General features: G+C 38.3%; 1 protein-coding gene across 1 annotated transcript; it reads left to right on the top strand.

The window, feature by feature from the left end:
• Positions 1 to 688: 688 nt before the first annotated feature.
• On the top strand, positions 689 to 23733 carry LOC146691301 (protein mono-ADP-ribosyltransferase PARP14-like). Its single transcript, XM_085435108.1, has 14 exons — positions 689 to 854; positions 998 to 1098; positions 1569 to 1599; positions 2061 to 4270; positions 5114 to 5341; positions 5481 to 5702; positions 11434 to 11494; positions 11706 to 11855; positions 12065 to 12127; positions 12357 to 12533; positions 20138 to 20368; positions 20454 to 20752; positions 21032 to 21206; positions 22722 to 23733. The coding sequence occupies exons 1-14, from the start codon at positions 689 to 691 to the stop codon at positions 23003 to 23005; spliced, it is 4398 nt and encodes a 1465-aa protein (XP_085291234.1). The 3' UTR covers positions 23006 to 23733.
• The last annotated feature ends 206 nt before the right edge of the window (positions 23734 to 23939 follow it).

Below are 23939 nucleotides of genomic sequence, written 5' to 3'. Positions count from 1 at the left end.
TCGACACCAGAAGAAAATCTGATTCTTTATAATGACAGCTTTGTCTTAATTAACTTTGTTGTATGAAAGACTCAAACCGATTATGTTAACTGTGCATATTTTAAACCTCTATTGAAAAAAGGAAAAAGAAATGAAATGTTTGCCTTTTAGAGAAAGTCTAGTTGCGAATAAAAAAAGGGCAAATTTTAAAATTCAGTCAACATTTTTTTTTTTTAAACTTCTCCCCATTTGAATTTGGCTTTTTACAATTTACAAACTCCGAGCACGTTGTCTTCAGGTTGTGGAAGCATATTTGTTGCAGTCGTTGTTGTTTAAGCCAGTTTCTCCTCATAAACATGCTGTATCGTGAATCTGCGATGTGTTTTTCTCAAAAGTTTGAATTTTTTTCTTTTCTTTTCTGTTTTCCCCCCGAAGTTTCTGTCTAGTAAAAGTAGTTTTTTTTTCCGTAAATGTACAAGTTTACTTATTTTTCTAATAATTCTGCATATATAGTAATAATAATAATGTTATAATATTACATATTAAAAGCATTTAATTTTAAATTGCATTTAAACCTGTCTAACACTGAGACTGAGTTTTTTTTAGTTTCCACCTGTGGGAGGATACCAGTCCTACATGTCTACATATACAAGTGAAGCAGAAAGTGAAAGAATTCATTCTTCTTTGTGAGTCTGTCTGCCCTCTAACAATGGCCAAGGCACACTCGTATCCTCTGCTCGTTGAATTTGAAGAAACCAACATACCCATATTAAAAATGAAGTTACTGCAGTACTTTTTTACTGTCGGTGGCAACTGTGAGATTGAGTATGAAAAGGGCAGCAAGACAGCGGTAGTGCACTTCAGGAGGCAGGAGGGTAAGTTTGGCTGCATAAAGTGGACTGATAATAACAATAATAATAATAATAATAACAATAATAATAATAATGATAATAATAGGTTCTACGCCTTATTATCAGTGGAGTTCTTTACTGCAGATTTTTATTCTCTTGTATCACAGATCAGAGGAATGTTCTGGCGAAAGAGTCTCATCAGATCAGTTTGGAAAAGCGTGTTTTGAAGCTGATGGTTCGTTTACCCACTGAAGAGAAATCTTCACAGGTATTATTTATAATAGGTTGGTATAATCAAGGGAGATCTACATACCAGTAAAATGTTCAAGAATAGTTTTGTATCCTCTTGTGAATATAAATATACTGATGTAAAATATAGTCATGTTACACTATTTGTGGGTGGAAGGGGTCGAACCTCCTCCCAAGACTTCAACTTTAGGATTAGTCGTGGTTTTGAGCGGTTTATCTGGTTCTGGAAGTCACGTGAGTTACCATGAACTCAAAGCTGTTCTCGCTGTTCTCTCTTCCTGCTGTATGAATATTGCAAAAAACAAATGAACAAACAAAAGAACTTGGAAAACATTACTGTGTGTCTTTTGTTTATTTTACACAAATGAATTATGATTAAAATATTTTTCCACTGTATTTCTTTTAAGACCAACACCCATTTATGGCACTGGTCATGCAAGATTTCAGTTTAATTAAAAAAAATGTTTATTTATTTTTTGTTCCACACAGGAATTCCCATTGGATAAAGACAACATGAAATGTAAGTACTGAATAAAAAAAACCCACCTCAGACGTATGCCATGCATGCTATATATGTAATGAAGGTATTTAGTTTAGTTTAGTTTTCTAGTATCTTTTTACATGCATGTGTTTGTCAAAAACTTCTAAAATCTATTATTTAAAGTGTTTTTTCTCTAAGTATGTCTGGGTATATAAAAAACATTCCTGCTGTGATTTTGTGAAGGATGACTGAGATTGACTCAGGGACTCACTCCTCAACTCAAATTGTCTGTCTAAAACATGAATTTGTCAGTTCTATTCAGTTGTTAACACCTCTCTTTTATCAGGTATGTGTTGTCTTTATTACACCAAAGTGTTGCCTGGCATCGCAGATGTTAGTCATAGCTGATGTATGCTGTTGAGCTGGATAAACAGAAAAACATGTCTTACATATCTACAATGTTTTACATGTTTGTCAAGGTATTTTTTTTTTTATTACAGCTGTTGAAAAGATAAAGGGGAAGGATTCCATCAAGAACGAAGAGGCCAGAGTTCATCGGTTTTCTGTTTTAGAAGTTGTTAGAAGGTCATTCTATGGCAAGCTATCACTAAAACTTCCTGTGGCCATCTCACAGCCCATTGACAGTGCTGTCCTGAGATACCTAGCTCAAAAAAAATCAGCAACAGAAGGCATTTGTAAAGAAATGGAAGAACATTTCTGCATCGTAAACCTCGGCCAAACCACTGTGACCTTGAGTCCTGTGTCTTCTTTACTAAAGCAACAGGATGCCAAAGCCATCATCAAAGAATGGACTGATACTGTGAAGGCAGCGTTTAAAAAATCTGTGTCAAAGTTCAAATCTGTGAAGTTCTGTCCAGATTCAGATGCATGGGAAGAGTCTGAGGAAAAGATCAGAGAGATGCTACTGAATGAAAATGTGATCGTAGTACCTGATAAAGACAGTGGTGCTTTATCAGTGGCTGGTCCTGTTAGTGATGTCAACAGACTGGAGAAATCTCTTTCTGAAACTATTAACAAGATCCACAGGGAGAAATCAAGTAAAACTGTAGAGATCAAAGTGTCACCATCAGTTTTCCATCTCCTGTGTGAACATGGGCTTATGCACAAACTTCTACTTCTGTATCCAGGATTGAAAATGTCATCAGAGAATCCTAATCTGAAAATAACTGGCTTAGGGGAAGAGATTAATACAGCAATCAATGCTATATTTGATGCAGTACTTGCATTAAAACGACAAAATCTGGAAGTAGATAAATATGTGCTTGAACTGTTGAAGGATGAGCAACAAGAGGAGCTTACAGATGCTCTCCTCACATCTCATCGAATAAACGCAGCGTTTGAAATCAGTGGAAACAGGGTGCAGCTCCTTGCTGTTTCTTACAGAGATCTGTTGCGTGCTCAGGACCATCTAGGACAGCTGTTAACATCTCAGTATATTAATGTTGAAGACAGTAATGTCCTGAAGAAGCCAGAGTGGCAGCAGCTGGTCAGTCACTTAGAGCAGGCTAACAGTAAGAAATGCAGAACTCGAATCAACACAACTGCTCAACAAGTCGTGGTGTCAGGCTACAAGGATAGTGTCAAAAATGTTCAGCATCAGCTTGGTGTCTTCTTAACACAGAACGCTCACATTGAAGAAACTGTTGTGGTCAAAGCTAATGCTGTCGTTGAATACTTGAAACATTTCAACACATCTTGGATGGAGAAAGTGAAAGACAAGGTGAGAGTGTCTTACAGAAATGAGGCCATCTGTCTGAGTGGATCCAGAGTGAATGTGACACATTGCAAGACTGTGGTTGAAGGTGCCGTTTCTGCTGTAGTCTTTGACAGTCTGACTGTCTACAAGTCTGGAGTGAAGAAGCTCTTCCAGGAGAATGAAACGCTGTATGTTTCCTCAATCAAAAATATAACTGGTTGCCTGGTCCAACTGGTTGATAAGACAGGTAGTGGACAAGACAATTTGGTTCTTAAACAAGTACCAACACCTTTATACCAGCTTAGGACACATGACGGAGTGGAAATTGCTGTTTGCAAGGCAGATATGTGCAGCTATCCAGTGGATGCAGTTGTGAGTCCATGTAATCAAGACTTGAAACACAGTACTGGAATTGCAGCAGCACTTTTGAAGGCTGCTGGCTCTCAGTTACAAGATGAATTTCAAAGAACGATAAAATTAATGGGGAAATTGAATGCAGGAGACTTTTTTCTAACTGATGCAGGAGGGCAGCTTTGTTGCCAAAAAGTTATCCATGCCGTGGGACCCATGTATGAAAAAGATAAACCTCAAAAAGCTTTGGATCAGCTAACAAAAGTTGTTAAAGGAAGCTTAGAACTCGCTGAAGCCTGCAGATGCGTCTCAGTAGCTCTTCCATCTATTGGCAGAGGCCTGGGCTGTTTTCACCTCAAGCAGTGTGAACTCACCATTGTCAAAGCAGTGAAGGAGTATTGTGATGAGAAATGTGATAACATCCTGCAAAAGATCCATTTTGTGAACAATGATGACATTGCTGTTCAGGATATGGTGGCTGCTGTCAGGCAGGAGTTTGGAAACCTCAGTGTCACTCCTCCTCCCACAGCTCACAAGCCATCAGTTCTACACCCTACTGGATCTGACCTGAACTTGTATCATGTGCAGACAAACGAAGGACTGGACATCGTTCTTAAAAAGGGAAACATAGAGTTTTCCAAGGTAATTTTGATTTTTATTATACTTAATTCAGAGCATGTAGTTACCTTAGTAGTTGCCTACGGAGCCCCGCAGGGAACATGGGAGAAAAAAAAATTAAGACGGACTTTTGCAAGATCTCGCAAAACAAACTCAGGATCTCGCAAAACTCTCGCAAAAGTTGAATTCCAACAATGGTGGCAGCTACTTAGTTGTAATATTCAGAGGTGTGGACTCGAGTCACATGACTTGGACTCGAGTCAGACTCGAGTCATTAATTTTATGACTTTAGACTTGACTTGAAAAAAGGTTGTAAGACTGTGACTTGACTTGGACTTTTACACTAGTGACTTGGGACTTGGACTTGAACCTGTTTACTTGAAAAGACTTGATATTTTACCCAAATCTAAAATTTAACATACATATTATATAAAAAGTGTGGACCATTAATTCACTTTATTCATTCATTCATTCATTCTTACCACACTCCGTATGTATGTGAGCGTGAGCTGTAGCACAGCCAATCAAATTAACCATATTTAAAAAAAACAAAAACAAAAACGCTCGAGCCAAAAATGCTCCCAAGAGTAATTTCCTTCGGCTACACAAACTACGAAGTAGTCAACAAAAAACGAAATGCAACATGCAAAACATGCAAGAAGAGAATTACAGACGGAGATGGAACAACTTCCAACTTTGTCCGACATTTGAAGTTGCATAAAGAACGGTAGGTGCTGCCTAAAATAAATTATCTATTTATTAGTGAAGGGGTTCACTGTTTCTTGTTTTATTATTTTTGTTTTCTTGTCTATAATAGTTATTTGCACTGCTGAACACACAACTGATAACTGTTTCATAAATTTTTAGACAGAGGTGATTGTGAATACTGTGCCTTCAAACCTTAATCTGAACAGAGGTGCAGTTTCCAAAGCCATCTTGCGTGCAGCTGGACCCAAACTTCAGCAGTCAATAAATGCACAGGGCTCTACTGGAAATGTTGGTGAGATCATTGTTACTGAGGGCTGCCAACTAAACAGCAAAGTTTTTCATGCAATTGCACCTCACTGGGATAATGGAAAAGGTACATCTGAACAGGTAATGTGTTTCATCATGTATAATACAAGTATATTTAAATAATCTTTACAGTCTAAAATTGATGACATGTATATTACTGTAATTAAATATCATTATCTTTGTTATTACTATTAAATAGTATTTATTTGTTACCATACAGTGTTTGCAAGGAATCTTTAAGGATTGTTTGGACATGGCAGAGAATAATAATCTAACCTCCATATCCTTGCCAGCAATTGGCACTGGAGACCTGTGTTTCCCAACAGCTGTCGTAGCCTCTTTGATGTTGGATAAAATCTTAGAGTTTAGCAAAATGAGACGCCCCAAGCACCTGAAGAAGGTTGATATTGTACTTTACCCAGCTGATACACAGTGTATTCAGGTAAGAAAAGCTTGCACATTAGTGTCAGAGGTCAAGAGGTACCGGCCAGATATAGTTCGGCTGGAGTTGGCCAAGGTGAGAAGCAGCAGGCTGCTGGGGTGGGTATCATAGTATTCCCTCAGCTTGCTACCTGTACATTGGAGTTTTCCCCAGTGGACGGGTCGGGGAAGGGGTCCTGACTGTTGTCTGTGCCTATGTGCCAAATGCATGTGCTCAAACTATAGGAGGATCAGACTCCTCAGCCCCACAGGGAAAGTCTATGCCAGGGTGCTGGAAAGGAGAGTCTGTCCTTTTGTCGAACCTCAGACACAGGAAGAACAATGTGGTCTTCATCCCAGTCATGAAACGCTGGACCAGTTCTTTACCCTCTTGAAGATACTTCAGGGTGCATGAGAATTTGCTTAACCAGTCTACATCTACTTTGTGGACTTGGAGAAGGCATTTGACCGTGTCCATCTGAGTATTCTTTGGGAGGTGTTTCTAGAGCAGGGGGTTTCTAACCTGTTGCTACAGGCCATCCGCAAGAGCTGTCCTTTGTCACCCATTCTGTCAATACTTTTTATGGGCAGAATTTCTAGGCGTAGCCAAGTGGCAGACGGCTTCCACTTGGGCGTTCTAAGAATCTTGTCTCTGCTTTTTGCGGATGATGTGGTTCTATTGGCCTCATCAGGTGGTGGCCTCTAGTGCAGTAATGCAGTGTATTTTTTGCATACAAGTAATAGCTTTAGTGTTTTGTTTAAAAATTTTAGCATGAACTTGTACAAAATGCAGCAAGATATTAAAAAAAAAACACTTTTATTGATTATAAAATAGACTATATTGGATTCATATCGGTATTGGCAGATATACAAATTTATGGTATCGGTATGGGACACAAAAAGTGGTATCGTAACATCTTTAGTTACTAGTATTCGTTTGGAAAGTACTTGGACTTTCCATATAATTATCTCTTCATTTCTTAGCAATGCTGCTTCCCTGCTGACTTATTCATAGTGCGACTTCTTGTAGTGACATTGCATGCTTTAATACATCTAAAACACAAGATGGTGCCAAGGTTTCTGTAATGCAAGTTTTCATTCAATATTTTTAGAATGACATAATATGCCAAAGCCTGATTGCATAGATTCAAAAAGGTCTTGGACAAATTCCAGAGATTCTACTGCATATTGACATGAAAGCATCACACAGTTGCTGCAGATTTATTAGCTGCTTATCCAAATTTCCTTTTCAAGTACATCCCAAGAGTGCTCTACTGGATTGAGTTCTGATGACTGTGGAGGCCATTGGTACAATGTGTCTTTCCAGTCTCCTGTTGTCCAATGTTGGTGAGCCTGTGTGAACTGTAGTCTCAGTTTCCTGCAGAGGTGGGACCAAGTCATTGTTTTGCAAGTCTCAAGTAAGTCTCAAGTCTTTATCCTCAAGTCTCAAGTCAAGTCTCAAGTAATGTCAGGCAAGTCAGAGTCGAGTCTCAAGTCACTGGTGTAAAAGTCCGAGTCAAGTCACAAGTCTGAAACTTTGAATTTCAAGTCCTTTCGAGTCTTTAAAAAAAACAAAATGAAAAAATAATGTTGCAGTTATGCTAAATGTAAATATTAGACCATGTAATTTTAAAATCTGTGTTTTTCTCAACACATGACAAAATAGTGAACTTAGAAAATATACACAAATTGTGAAATTGCACCTCTTTAAAATGCAGCTCAATTAAACCTATCTCCAAGAATAATTTTCACCGACAGTTCTGAGATAAGCTGCATGTTATTCTTGGATGCGGTTGTAGGACTGGCTTTAAAATCGCATGACAAAAATATCATACACATTAAAAAAAACTGTATCACCAACGTAGCCTGGACAACATTTGCTAGTTAGATGAAGTCAGCTATCTCATCTTAGCATATTTATATGCATATTTATAATCATACGGTTCTTGGAGTGAGTGCATACACTCATGAAGTTTAGTAACTTCAGGTCACTGCAACAAGCCCAGGTACAGTTTACCGACGGATGGGTACAGGACCTTGAAATGCACCGTGTAGAACGAAAGACCATCGTACGTATCATAAGTTTACCAGTCTCACAAATTGTCTTCATAAATACATATTCCTTAACCGTTTATTAATAGGACCTTTGAGCTCAACGGTAATTAATTAGCAGTGGAAATAATTTCTGGTACCCATCACAGAAATGTAGCAGTGACAATAATACTGTATGCTGTAATCGTACTGGGCAATTAGTGATACAAAAAACCTGTTTTATCCTGTGAATAAAAGTATATGTTTTTGTCAATGTACCATAATAACAGAAGCGAAACGCAATATTGTGTCAGGACAATTCACTATTTATGCACAATAAACAAAGGAGCATAGCGTGACAATTTCTGTTCAGCGCCAGACTTGCTTGTAACCTATATCACTAATTATGTTATGAAAATGACGTATTAACTACTAAAAAACACTGACCTTCGTGTAAATGCTTGGAGCAGACTAACCTGTGAGCTGGAGTGTTCTGGGACGTTATATTTGGTCTTTGAATGGCTGCAATCCAGGCCACCCGTCGCGTCTTTGTTACTTCGGAAACATGGCTCGAACAATTTCTCTTCAACGACGTAATCCGATAACAACCGATCTCTTTACCCGTCAGCTTCTCGTGGCTGTCATGCGACCGGCTATTGCAGTTAATGATACAACGGCTTCTTGACATTTTTGTGTTTCTTTTTATCGCTGTGTGACTGATTTCAATTGAAAGCCTGCGTGCGCTAGTACCGCTTGCCACGAGTTCCCAGAATCCTTTGCGGTTCTACCCGTGAATGACGTCACATTTTCAATCTCTATATAATATGCATGTTAAATTTTATATTTGGGGTAAAATATCAAGTCTTTTCAAGTAAACCGGTTCAAGTCCAATTCAAGTCCCAAGTCATTGGTGTAAAAGTCCAAGTCAAGTCACAAGTCTTACAACATTTTTTCAAGTCAAGTCTAAAGTCATAAAATTAATGACTCGAGTCTGACTCGAGTCCAAGTCATGTGACTCGAGTCCACACCTCTGGTTTCCTGTTCTTAGCTGACAGGTGTGGTCCCCACTGTAGTCTCTCCGTTGCTGTACCTCATCTACTTCAAGTTCAGATGCATTGTGCTTTCATAGATGTTTTTCTGCATACCTTGTTTGCAACGAGTGGTTACTGTTGACTTCCTATCAGCTCAAAGTAGTCTTGCTACTGACTTCTGATATCAACAAGGTATTTTTTTTTAACAGAAAACAGCTCCTCACTGTATATTTTCTCTTTTTCTGACCACTATTTGTCAAACCAAGAGATGGCTATGTGGGAAAAATCACACTAAATTTGAAGTTTCTGAAACATGAAAACAAGAATCCATCCTGCCTTTTATCATCGGTTCAGGCAGCTGCTGGTGATGTAATGATACTGGGGGATATTTTCTTCATTGAGCCCCTTAATACCAAGCAAGTGTAGACCCTAAAGCTGGCGGGCCTAAATGATTTTAAACTAAAATCCAAGACAAATCCTCAATAAAACTGTCCTAAAAACCTCAATCAGAATGTTCCTTATGCAACCCTGTCATTATTAAAAAAGACTCTTAGCTCAAGATTTGCTTCACCAAAATCTGATGCAAAGGAGCTCAAATGATTTGGACCAGAAGGTTCGGCTACGTAAAGAAGAAGTGAATGAGACTCAGACAGCTTTGAATTTTGAAAATGCCGGCTTATATATTTTTCCTCATTAAAAGAAAAGAAAGAAAAGAAAATTAATAACAAACAAACAATAAAATATTTCAAATAAAAGTTTCTCTTTTTGGTATCAATGTTTCTCTCAGTGACAACCTGAGCACAATCACAGCAGTCACCTTAAAAAAATCTTACCTGGGTGCACCCCTGCTAAATGTACAATTCAGGTTTCCAATTCAAAATGAAATACAATTTCAATGACAAAAGTCCAAATGACAACATTCATCTGACATTGCGTAGACTTTGTTAGCTGACTGCAACAAAACCCCTAAATTGGAGGAACAAGTCCAACTTGCCCACACCAAATCCAGTTCCTGTGTGTCGAGATGTCACAGTTCACAATCTGTTAGCGCATAAAAGTACTGTTGTAACATAGTAACTGTTGTTTACAATTAAATTAGGCAGTAAAATGTGTAATAATAATTGCACTGGTTTCAAATGCTTCTTCTGTAGTTTAAGTATTTACAATTTCAATAACATTCTGAATATAACACAGAACTGTAGGGCATTGCCTCAAGTTTTTTTCTAGCAAACCTTGTAAATGATTTCTTCTGTAAATGCTAGAAACCTTTTACTCACAGCGAACTCATAAAAAGTGCAAATAAACAATGAACATGTAAAGTAATTTGCTCACCGATCTCAGAAGAGGACAGTGCAGGAGCGCGAAATGGCGCCTTCTCTGACTTTCTACAACCAAACAATGTGAAGAGAATGGTAAATGGCCTGTATTTATATAGCGCTTTTACTAGTCCCTAAGGACCCCAAAGCGCTTTACACGTCCAGTCATCCACACATTCACACACTGGTGATGGCAGCTACATTGTAGCCACAGCCACCCTGGGGCGCACTGACAGAGGCGAGGCTGCCGGACACTAGCGCCACCGGGCCCTCTGACCACCACCAGTAGGCAACGGGTGAAGTGTCTTGCCCAAGGACACAACGACCGAGACTGTCCAAGCCGGGGCTCGAACCGGCAACCTTCCGATTACAAGGCGAACTCCCAACTCTTGAGCCACGATCGCCCTGAATGTATGCATTACCCGATGCAGAATGTGAACTAGTTACTTGTTTTGAACTTAACACATTGTTTTAGCACTACATATGCATAAAAGCATTTTTAGCATAAGTAGTGGGTGATAACTCTTCATTCTTTATCATTTCTGTACTTTTTTTCAGTGAATCTCTGTCTCTTTTTTCCCTGCTAGTGCATTCAGAGCTCATGCCGTATCTGCGAGAAAAGCCTGTGCTCTCTCAGACAGGCGGGACAATGTGCCACTTTAGCCCACTGGCTAAAAGCAACCCATGTGTGCTTCAGAACAGTTAACCCTTTAACTGCTGCACATATAGTTTATTAACGCTTTTTAAAGCGTTATTTTTTAAAGCTCACGTGCTCTCAGACTGGTTTCTTGAACATGACAATGAGTTCACTGTACTCAGGTAGCCTCCAGAGTCACCACATAAAATCCATTGGAGCAACTTTAGGATGTAGTAGATTGTACCTAATAAAGTGGCAGTGTAGATTTTGAATTAAAAAAAATACTGCATTCATAAAGTGAAGACATTGCTTACCATGCCTTAAACTTGGATTCTGATCAAGAACATGGGAGGCATCTGGCTGCAAAAAAAGACCAGCTGCATAGAAGTCTATGGTAAAACAGCCTTTAAATCTCAATCAAAGACTCTCAGCCCTTTAAATGAATAGCAATTAAGATCATTTTTTAACCATGCTATTAACTTGCTTTAACCATGCATGTTTGGGTCTATTGCATAATTAGGCATTTTGACATAGAGTCTTTGGAGAAAGACTCATAGCATGGAGATGAACTCTACAGCTGGCCTTAAGTGGCCTTTTAGGAAATGGAATGGCTCTTCTTTGTGAACTTTGTTTTTAAACTTTACAGGTTGCTACTTCATTTATTGCATTGCTTAACTTCTGTTTTGGTTTAAATATTAGTGTTTTTTTCAGTTGAAGTAGATTGTTTTGTTTTTGCAGGCTTTCACTGATGAATTTAAGAAGTTTCCCAGTGCCTCAGGTGATTCAAGTTCTACAAAAGGTCAAGACACATAATATTGCATTTTTTTTTTATCAAAACCTGTACATTTTCAAAAAGCTTATAATGAATAGTCTTTTTGCTACTCAGCTAACAAATAGTTTTACCAACATTAAATCATATACGTTTGAAGTGAAAAGTGTATTTATTTATTTATCCATTAATTTAATTTGTTGGCTTTAGTTGTTCATGTTTTTTCAACTGTTCACGCCAGGACGCCCCTTCTCTAAGCTCACCTCGACCTCAGATATGCATGAGACTAAAATGGGAAATGTGACTATACAGGTAGTCACAGGAGACATAACCAGGGAGACAACAGATATCATTGTCAACTCTTCCAATGAAAGCTTTTCCCTTAAGTCAGGTAAATCATAGAAAAAAGTGGAATACTACACTTTTGAAAAATATTTATAGATAATTCTCTCCCCACTACTGCACAGTGGACATAGCAGCCAAAAGAAGAATCAAGCATCTTATTAAATTAAGTTTTAAATTACACAAAAGATGAATCCACCTACAGTAATCGTTATCTTTAATTTTTATTTATGCGTATACTTTTTTCACTTGATCCAGGAGTCTCTAAAGCTATTCTAGACGCAGCTGGTAAGGCTGTTGAAGTGGAATGCCATAACTTTGGTAAGAAATCACTTTAACTTTTAGATTTTATGACACTGTAACACAGAGTAGACTCAACCTACAGTATAACAGTTTTTGTTTTTTAACAATAAAAATGAAGCTGACTTAATATAAAGCCCAATTTTGCAGTCATAATCTAAAATTGTCAGTAAAGGAAATATGGCCTAACTAAGCATTCTCATGGTCATTAAGGGTAAAAGACATAAAGATCCACTATCTCCACATTTAGGTGCCAAGTCCAATCCAGGCATGATAATGACTCAGCCAGGTAACCTAAAGTGTAAGAAGATCCTTCACGTGGTTGGAGATTCTGACCCAGTAAAAATCAACAAGATTGTGAAAGATGCACTTCAGATGTGTGTGAAAAGCTCCTACACCTCTGTATCATTTCCTGCAATTGGCACAGGTGAGATTTGTTCATGTATGTCAGAAGTTCATGATATGGAAAATCTACGTACCATACTATATTAAGCCCATGCCAGAGACTTGTTTTATGAAACAGGTTATGTTTCAGATTAGAGATCAATAGATATGAAATCACCACCTACTGACCAATCAATTCTCTGCACAATAGCGATTTAAACAATTACTTTATAAGTATTAATGCGTGATCCTAAAACTGGCCATGAATCTGCACTAGTTAACTTTATGTCAAATTTGCACACAGTCTAATCCCAAGCTAGACTGGATTCGACAGTCAAAGCTTTAAACACCAACACCATATGTAGCTGAAGTAACTTCTGAACTGAAAAACTATTATCATCAGAAGCTATTGTTGTGGACAAACAGTATTTTTTACACAGGAGGCAAACTTTTTACTGGCAGGTGAGGTCACAGGTGAGTTAAACAACTCCTTGGTAGCAGGGCCCCTTTTTTATTAAGCTTTTAATCACTTTTCATTTTCACCAACGTCACTCTATTGTCATGGAACTTCCCTGAGTTATTCCTAACTTCAAGCTTTAAGTATGTTTAATCTCGCATTTATGTCATGTATTCACATTCATGAATGTAAGCATGTTCTTCGTTGCATTTATGTTATATGTTCATAGTAACATTGAATGTAAGCTGCTTCTTCATTGCATATGTATTTTATAATCAGGTTTAATTCATGCCTCTTTGCACTGAGCTGTGGATTCAAACTGTCTCACTTTGGCTTCTCTCCAACAATAATTTCACATGTAACAATTTGTGTATGTGTGTTTTCTATTCATTAATGTAATTGTTAGTTAATTTCTCTCTTTAGCTCTTTTCTTTTAATCATTATTTTTACCTTTTTTTCTTTCTTTTTTTTTTAACCTCATTGTTGTGATGTGGTGAACATTTCTAAACCTTCATGAGTTCAGCTTTCAATCCAATTTTCCTATATGCATTCACTATATCACAGTCAGGTTCACCTCTCACTGTTCTCACATTTTCTTGTGGGGCCTCGCAGATCAACACAGGCCCAAATCAGCTGTTTCTTCTCTCCATTGCTTCTCTCTTGATCTTTTCAGTCTTTTCTCCCAGCATGGCAAATATGAAACTCGGTGTCCGGTGCTGTCCAGTACTTTCACATCATCATCTCACTGTTCTTACCAGCCTGTAATTCACAGTGCATGTTGCATCACGTGCTTTCTTACGTGCTGCTGCTGGAGTCGTCAGTGTTATAGTTCAGTTACACTGTCTTTTTGCCTGCTGTTAGTTCTTCAAGTACACGATGTTCTGTCTCTCTTCTGTCTTAATCAGGAGATTGACTATCCTTTAAGCTTCTTCTCAGGATAAGGAGAGAATGAGAGGTGAAGCTGTCAAATTTTAAGCCAAAGCCTGGCCTGTTTTCCTCCCAATTCTGTTAATCTATCATTTTGTCGCTGTACTCGTGTTTCCAGGTTGAGAGAAGTCCACCTGTATTAACACACTAAAACACTTAATTAATATAATTTTATTACTTTTTCTTAAGACATTTCTTCCTAAGTCTCTCTCTCTCTGGTCCCACACTACACACATCAGCCAGTGTCCTTTTATGGTCAAGGAAGTGGTCAATGACCACTTGGTTTTTAATGGGTGCCCGAAATGCCGCGGGCACCACCCGGACTTTACCTGGACGCCGCCAGGGCTGGTGACGCGTCAGCCACCAGGAGTCGCTGTCACACGCTGAGCGACCACGCTCCTAGGAATCGCCGTTCCCATCCTAAGTAATTTAAATAATTCTAGAAGCATCACTGTGGACTCTAACCGCCAGTTTATTATCTGATGCCCAGGTCCCACCCTATAATCAATGTGGGAATAAAATTCCCTGACCAAATGTCCTAATCTAATCTCTTTTCTTGGCTGACGTAACAGTCACATACCACACCAACTTCAAACATACGTCACAACAACTTTTAACTTCACCCTAAAATTAATCACAGTAAATTTTGTCAAATATCCCCAAACTTTAATTTATTTCTAATTACCCAAAATTATCATGGACATGTCACCTGAAATCTACTTAACAGATTTTATAATTTAGTTTAATTTCCACTACTGAGCCAATTTAACGGTAACAATCATCAATTCGGCAGACAACTAATTTAGAATTCATCCAATGTGCACAATTTTCAACAAGCTTGTGCGCTTACCTTTAATCTTTTAGACCAGTCTATTGTCCACCTCATATCAGATTGTACCTTAAGGTCCAAATTAGTCCCCTCAGCCGCAAAAGAATCCAGGTCACTGGCACCAAGTATTAAATCCCAGTTCTTTGTATTCTTGAACGGCCAAGAAAGACACAGGGCTCAAAGTGGTCAAACTCAAAAAATGATTTTTAATTTTACATATCCCGGGATATGGAGACTAAGCACACACAGAAACGCCTGCTCACAACAGCCAGTCTCAAGCAGTACAGGAAGCCAGGTTATTTATATATGCGTCACACACTTTAAGTTTCGATCAAACACCCTATGTAGTTTCACTTTCTGCTGCAGTTACCATCCTTCTGCAAAAGCATGTTGTTTCCTGTCAGCCTGCAACCTAGTTTTACACTGAAGTCTGGGCCTCTCATAAAACACACTAATCAGCATTTAGATTATATATTTTATTTCTTAACAGCCCCTAGGGTGGACGAGTTTCACCCACAGTTCCTGAAGGATGCTGTAGGGCTGTCTTGGTTGACATCAGTGATGGGAATAACGGCATTACAAGTAACGACATTACTAACGGCGTTACTTTTTTCAGTAATGAGTAATCTAACTAATTACTATTCCTATCGTTACAACACCGTCACCGTTACTAACAAGTAAATGCAGTGCGGTCACGTTACTATTTTTCAACAAACAGGCGGTTGAAGCCGTCTTCAGCTTACCGCACCTTATATCAGTTGCACAGAAGTAGCTGTAAGTAATCTGGGCGCTACAGCTTTAAGTAGCTGCGCGTGCTCCTGCGGACAGCAATCACTTTCTGGAAGACGATCACTTTTTGACACCTGGAGCTAAGGGGCCAAACAATCGCATGAGTGCTGCTGTTTGACTGAGGAAGAATAAAGTAGTCGTGGTAAGCCAATCACATGACCACTCTCTGCAAGTACCCTCTGCTTATAACCAAAAAATAAAAAAATAAAACAAAAAACTCCCCTCTCGTGTTGGTGGAAAAATGTACCATGTCTACCAATCAAAAAATGATATGGCAACATGACATTTGGTTGTTTAGGAAGAGGGGGTTGGTGCTCAAAGTTAAAAAGGGGCACATTGAACCAGGCTGAAAAACAACACCCACTCGTCAAGCAATATGGGGTTGCATCATACTATATCACTGTTGTGAGGTGGCGACAAGGCAAAGCAAATGTAGCCTTGAGCAATAAGGGGGAACAGAAAAGCACTATAAAAGAATCAGTTCATTCACTGTCTGTCATGTTTTGTCATGTTACCTTTGCACTATTATGTTCTGGCACAGACAAGACTTGTATTATGAGTATGAGTCTGTGGTCTGGGAGAGAGTCCTGTAACTCTGTCTGCAAAATACAGTATATAATGACCAATGTTGGGCAATTGATTATATAGTTACTTCTTCAAAAAAGTTACTGAGTTTTGCAAACAACAAAGTTTTTTGCAGCTGTTTACTTAAAAATGCTGCCAAGGCATTTTTTTAAACAAAGATTTCAAAATATTTACAGAACAATCAGCTGTTCTGCATCAAATTTGATCCTACACAAATTATTTGTGCCACTCCAAATAAAAATTTTTGTCCACTATGAGATAGAGAACAACAGCCTGATACCTGCAGGTGTGACAACAGGAGATGTGTCACTCCTGTAACACCTGTAATATTCAGCAGTCGCCTCATTGTTCTGACACACACAACAAAACGATTGACTACACTACACACTAACTACACAAGATGACACACTAACCTTAGACTCCAAACACGCTAAATGTTGCAAATCTCTCACATCTCAAAATACCGCCATCACTCCTAAAACTTCCCTCCTCCCTAAACAACCAAATGTCATTTTGCCATATCATTTTTTGATTGGTCGACATGGTACATTTTTCCACCAATAGGAAAGGCTGGGGTGGGGGTTTTGGTTTTGCTCACAGGTGGAGAGCGCTTTCGAGCGTTATCCTTATAAAATGCAGTTTTTACCATTTCTTCCACAGTAAATATAAACAACGACAGTATTCAGGAAGAAAACCAAACATTGCAGATATTTTTATCATAACTCTGGTTTTACGTGGCCGATCAACACAATTTAAAAACTGGTATAAAGTCCACACTTTTTCCGTCAATTGTTCCGTCTGTCCTGCTCACATCTCCAATGGTTGTACAGGTTGTCATTAACGTTAGCTGTGTATATACGAATGTGAATCGCGTGATTGGCTGGACTATGGGATAAGGTGGCATCGTTCTAATCCCATACTGGAGCAGCCAGTCACTTACTAACACTGCAAAACAGAATTGTTAACGTATTTACTTTAATTTCAATTCAGGTTAGATTCTTTTGGTTTTTTTGTGCGCAGAGACCATGGCAGCAGTGGGCAATTGCACACACGCGCAGCTTAGAGGGAACATTGGCCAGGGGTAATCCACACATGGGCTAGCACAGGACCACCAGTGTGTCTGCAACTGGCCGTGTGATGGCGCATGTGTGGGCCACCTCTGACAAACCAGATCTGGGCCACAAAATGGCCAACATTCTTTGTGGTATGTGGGCCATGTGTAAGCACATTATGTGGGCCAGATCCAGGCCATACCAATTTTGCTATGTGGGACTATGGCCACAAGTTTCCATCATGGTGCTGATCCAAATCCTTCCCTTATTATTTATTACTAGGGCTACAATAATAAAGCAATGAGGGGGGGAAAGAGTAATAAATATGAAGTAATGTATTTATGATGGTTTCATTTGTTTCACTATCCACTCTGTAGGGAGAAAGCTCATTAAATTTTTAAACTGTAGAGATTCAATAATTTTACCGCTGTAAAATCAGCATTTATAGATTTGAAAATATAAATCTAATATAATCTGTTTCTTAATGTATGTTCTTTAAAATAGAGTGTGTGTTTAAATATCATAATTATAATAATACGCAATTATGTAGACATGCATATTAGAAAGTTTAGTGAAATATAAGTTCTCCAGAAAGGCAGGAAAAGCCCTGTAACTTACTCTGCCTCTCTTCCATCTCATCTTATCAATCACTCTCCACTTGCTGTCCATCTGAGAACAAGACACAATTTGCTATTTCATTAATCTAATATTTAATTATCCATAATTAAAAACTCTCACACCTAATCCATAATAAAGTAATGACAGAAAATGTTAAACATCCTCACAAGGCATGTCTGGACTGTATTAAATTATGAGTAATAATTAAAAAAAAAAAAAAAAAAAAAATCCCACACACCCACACGCAGCTTTTGTGTTTCATCCTTCGTCTCCCCAGTCTGACGTGTGTTCCCATATTTGTCCCTGTCTTCTGTCCTAGTGTCAAGCTGGCATGTCCTTGTCTGTCTCAGTGGTTGTGTTACTTCCCGATTTCTTTTGACAGCCCCTTGTCTTGCGTGTTATGTCTAGTTTTGGAAGGGTTCTGCATTTGGGTCCTCTCTGCCTGTCACACAAGACCTCCAAGACAGGTGACCTGTTCATGACCAAAAAAAAACAAAAAACAAAAAACCCACACAACAACAACAAAAACACTATGTGCTGCAGCTATATGGGTGGATTTTTTGTTGTCTTCAGCAGAAATTCTGCTGAAATTTATTCTTGATATGTATTCTTTTTTAAAAAAAAAAAAAATCCCTTGGCAAGTTAAAAGGTTTTGCAGTGTGTTCAGATTCACAAAAAATTACCATTTGTTATTGTTTGAATTTGAAACCATTTATGCGTTGCCCCCTCTTGAATAATGAATCCGTACAAAACTCAAAACACTGTGACATCACCTAATTGAAGTTTGTCTAGTCTGAAAAAGAAAGTCCCCCATGCCTATTGCAGGATTTTTATTGTTATCCAATATGAGCATACATCTAGATGTAACGCAAAGTTATTTAAGGGCTAGTTTTATTGCAATGGGTGAGTTTACTGACTGACGCGTAGGAGAAATAGTTCTTTATGGAGCCTAGATGGTGTGAATGACGAGACCAGAGACTGCAATATCTTGTTCAGGAAATGTACAATGAATAAATGGGGAAAAGGGGAAATGGAACAAAATAATTAATACAACACACAACATAAATAAATGCCCACAATTAATAAATTAATGCTGTGATTTTCTGTGCAAGAGTCCTTTTTCAAAGAATTCCTCCTTAGGGTCCAGCTTCATGTAATGGGGAAATATGTCCATAATCCAAAGACTGCAAAGGGGGGGGGGAGAGAGAGAATGGTCCTACCGGCTCGCCACTTCGATATGAAGAAGAAGATCAATTCAAAGGTGATAAGTAAATAAAAGTGTTCAAAAACAGCAGTTTTTGAACCGGAGTTCTGCTCGTGGTGGGAACGCCGCCGAACAAAGTCCTTTTTTAATCGCGGAAACGACCGACTCATTACTGACAACTAACAGGTTGTTTTTGGTAGATGTTAAAGACACTTACCGCTGAGGTGATACAATTTTATAGGCGAATTGAGGGGAGAAAACGCTTTGTTTTCCAACGCCGTTCTAAATGCCATAAGCTTACAGCCATAGCAGGAATGGAACCCGGAAGTATCCCCCCCACAGCCGGTTTTCATACATGCCGCGACGTGGAAGGAGCAAATCAGGAGAGGGGCCTCAAATCAGCTGACGTGGGTCATGTAACAGTGCGTAGTTGATATGGGTTACATAGAACCATTTCCAATTGTGACTAATTGGATAAAGCCCAATAGCACATCATGCTGTAGAGTGTTTCAAAACAAAATCTATTAAAATGATGATTGGAACTCTGTCCAACACAAAGCCAGTCAGAGAAAAGAAAGCCTTTAATGAAAGACGAATTCATTGTCGGTCTCTGGTTTTGACACCTTCTCAGATGTATCAGAATCAGAGAGACTTTATTTATCCCCAAGGGACAATTAAGATACAACAGAGCAGCATGACGTTGAAGATAAGGACAGGGCATAAACAGGCAACAAGAATGAGATAATAAATACACAGAATATACAGTATATACACAGTTTTAAAATCACACAGTTTTAAAATTAAAGTGACTGAATATGTGAATAAGTAAAGTAAGTGAATAAAGTGTCAGCAGTATAAAAGAAGAGTATAGAGTATTTTATGTTTATAGTGTGGGAAAACACACAAAAAAACAGTACAAGTAAGTTCATGTTTTAGTAAACTTTTTAGATAAGCTAATATAAACTCTCTAAAAACTTCTACTGTAAAAATAATAGTCTGAAAACTTCTTAGAAAAGAAACCTGCTGGCCTATACACCTGATTATCAGACTGCATAACTAAATTTCCTTTCATGTAACTTGAATCAACCTAAAGAAGGGCTTTAGAAAGTTTACTGACACATATTTAGCATGTACCTTTAACAAATCAATCCTTCAAATTATAATAATAGTATTATAATATTTTTAGGTCAAGGTAATGCACAAGGAAGACTGGTGGCAGATGCCATGTTGGATGCAGTGATTGATGCGTTGAGGCAAAATACCTCCAGTCCCCTGACCATAATCCGCATAGTTATTTTCCAGAAAGCTATGCTAAAAGACTTCCACAGCAGCCTGGAACAGAGAGCAGCTACTGATCGCAAGCCGCCTAAGGATAAACGAAAGGGGACCTGGGCAGGCATTGGCTCCAAATTCAAAGGTAAAAATATGTAGAAGAAAAATCCAGTACTGTTCTGCTGTCTCCAATCAGTGCTGAACGTCTAATGTTTTTGAATTTCCTTCAGCAATGCTTACTGGTGAAAATACTGAAAACCCAAAGAAAGAGAAAGATTTAATTAATGAAGGTCAGAAAGTTGATGCCACTTGCTTCCACATTTGTGGCGACACTCCAGCTGATGTAGATTTAGCCAAGAAACTATTGAGCCAAAAACCCCAGACCATCAAAAATAAGGACATTCCTGAACACTGGCAGCACATGCCAGTCAAAACCACATGTCAGGCTTTTGTGGTAAACACCAAGACATCGGAATATGATGAAATCCTGAGGCTGTTCCAGGCGTCATGCAAACGAACTGTTAAAAAGGTAACATTATAAATATTGTCTTTTAATTTCTGATTGGAAATAGTGAATGGATCATCAATAGTTGATAATGACTAATTATTTCCAGCTATATTCATGATTTAAATCTTTTTTTTTTTAAATGACTTCCATAGAAAAAGTTTTTGGATAATAAATTGTCCACAAAAGAATACTTGATACTGTAATTTACTCAAAATGTATTAATTGTATTTGAAATCTATTTTCGTGCATCATTATGTTAACTATATCAGACTACACAAAAGGCATTTTTCTTCTTCTCAGATTGAGCGGATCCAGAACCCTGGACTGTGGAAGCGTCTACAGATCAAGAAGCGTGACTTGGAGTTGAGAAATGGTCATCAGAATAACGAGAGACGCCTTTTCCACGGCACCTGCAACACAACTGTGCCAATTATCAATGACCGTGGCTTCAACAGGAGCCATTCAGGAAAGAATGGTGAGATATTATAGAGGACCCTTTTTTTGTTTGTTTGTTTTTAGTGAGTTGATGTCATAGCCTTGGCTATGTTAAATTTGGTCGTAACACTGAGAGATGCACAGTTGGCCAGAAAAGACACATTTTAAAAATAAGCTTTTGTCCAGATATAGAATGTAGAAAGGGAGGCAATGGTTTACTCAACTAATTAGTACAACTGGCAAAAGGGTCAGTAACATGAAAAGGTATAAAACATAATATCTTAGATAGGCAATGTTTCCCAGAAGTAAAAACGGGCATGGGTTCAACAGTCAGCAAACTGTTGAACACTTTCAGAAAAATATTAATCAATAAAAGTTTGAGAATACTTTGAATACGTCATTATTTACAGTACATAATATCATCAAAAGATTTAGAGAATCTGGAGAAATCTGTGTGCAAAAGCACAAGGCTGAAAATCAATTCTGAATATTGGGACTGCTAAATCAAAACCCTACATCGTTGGTGGCAGTGGGGGCATTAGTGTATGGAATCAACAGCTTCCACATTAAGAAAGGTACCACTATTGCAGAAAGATATATACAGTTTTCAGAGCAACATATAATCCTCATTCAAGACTCAGCCACAGTGGGGCACAATAATAATAATAATAATAATAATGGATTGGATTTATATAGCGCTTTTCAAGGCACCCAAAGCGCTTTACAATGCCACTATTCATTCACTCTCACATTCATACACAAGCCAGTGTACTCCTCATGACAGACCCAAGCATGGATAAATGGCGAGGTTTGTGTAAGAGAGGACATCCTGTGTAAAATCTTGGTCAAATCAAACATGCAATTAAAGATTGTGATTTTCGTATCACATCAGTTGAAGACTGGGTTAACAACAACCCAGTCAAAGACAAGAAAGAAGAGAGGTGCAATTTGTGTTAAGCAGCAGTATAAGGGAGCGAACTGTTTGATACTGTTTGAGGTGGAAGGGAAGCAAGACCATGACCTCTGGAGATGGATTCCACCTGTTCTACCATGGTATAGACAAGAAGCAAAACAGATTAGGTGCAATCTTGAATTAAGAGTATGTGAATATCATTAAGGTAGAATAAGGTAGAAGAGTGTGTCAGACAGGATCATATGTTTGAAGCTCAAATCAGAGAGGTAACATTAAATGTCAGTATCTATGACTCAAATGTCAGAAGAGAGAGAGGGATTCTGGAGTTAGTTGGATGAAGTGGTAGACTGCCGTGAGTGGGGAGAGAGTAGTGAATGTCAATGGGATTTCAGTTGTTACTTTCATTGCTATTCTCAATTTAAACGATTTGTACATTTTCTAAATCATGTTGTATTGTGAATAGAATATGAGTTTATGAGATTTGCAAATCACTCTATTTTGGTTTATTTACATTTTTTTATTGTCCCAGTATTTTTGGAATTGGGGTTTTAGTATTTGATTTCAGAGTGCTGTGACTACTATGAATAACAGAAAGTGTTACAGAATTTGTTTCATTGACTTTCTGCTGTTCTTCATTTTCAGCTGCATTTTATGGTGATGGCACATACTTTGCTGTCAATGCTAGTTATTCTGCCAATGACACCTACTCCAAGCCAAATCAGAACGGGGAAAAGTTTATGTACGTCTGCCGAGTTCTGACTGGTGACTTCACTCTTGGAACACAAGGCATGATTGAACCACCAGCAAAAGGCACTGCCTCCACTGACCTGTACGACAGTGTTGTGGACAACCTGACCAATCCCACCATGTTTGTTGTCTTCCATGATGACCATGCTTATCCTGAATATTTGATTACATTTAAGTGAAGTAGATAAAAACTTCAGGAAAATGTTTTTTAGAACAGTCTGCAGCCTGATTTTACCAGCAGTGTTCTTGAAAATCATGTGAGGATAGATGCCTGTTTATATGACCATCAAAGGAACAAATTTGATCATCGGTGATATACATTTTTTCTGAACAGCATCTGTTTACTGATTTTATTAATTTTCTTTGAACAAATATAAATACCTTCCAATTACACACTGGTAAAAAGATGCTCTTGTGTTCAGTTCAGGGGTGTGATTGGGAGGAACAACCTCCAGAGCTGAAATTCTGCCTATAATTTTGATGAACAGAATTTCTAAGTATAGCCAGTTCGAGGAAGGCTTCCACTTAGGTGGTCTTAGAATTTAATCCCTGCTTTTTAGGATGATGTGGTTCTGTTGGCTTCATCAGGTGGTGGCGTCCAGCTCACACAATTGACAGCAAGATGTGAAGCAGCAGGAATGAGAATAAGCACCTCCAAATCTGAGGCCATGGTCCTCAGCTAGAAAAGGGTGGAGTGCGCACTTTAGGTCAGGGATAAGTTACTGCAAGTGGAAGAGTATAAGTAACTCAGGATACTAAGGCAGAGGGAGATCGAACTAAGATGTTTCCAGATTTCTTTCAATACTTTGTCATGTTAATATGTGTTTGAGTGTGTCTGTGTGTTTCTGTGGATAACTAATCAATTTTGATTTTATTTTCATCAAGAATAATAAATTCCTGTCTTCAACTCCAACTTTCAGTGGCTTTAAATTGATCATACACTGCTCAAAAAATTAAAGGAACACGTTTTAAGTATAGCACCAAGTCAGTAAAACTTCTGGGATAATGATCTGGTCAGTTATGTATCAGAGGAGGTTGTTAATCAGTTTGAGATGCTTTAGTGTTAATGAAATTAGCAACAGGTTCACTAGAGAGGCAGCAATGAGACAATCT

The sequence above is a fragment of the Copadichromis virginalis genome, linkage group LG16 (assembly GCF_057382275.1).
Source record: "Copadichromis virginalis isolate Kocher_CV1m ecotype Utaka linkage group LG16, C_Virginalis_male_GT1.1, whole genome shotgun sequence".
In the NCBI taxonomy this organism is placed as follows: domain Eukaryota; kingdom Metazoa; phylum Chordata; class Actinopteri; order Cichliformes; family Cichlidae; genus Copadichromis; species Copadichromis virginalis.
This window is presented reverse-complemented; position numbering and strand designations above follow the sequence as displayed.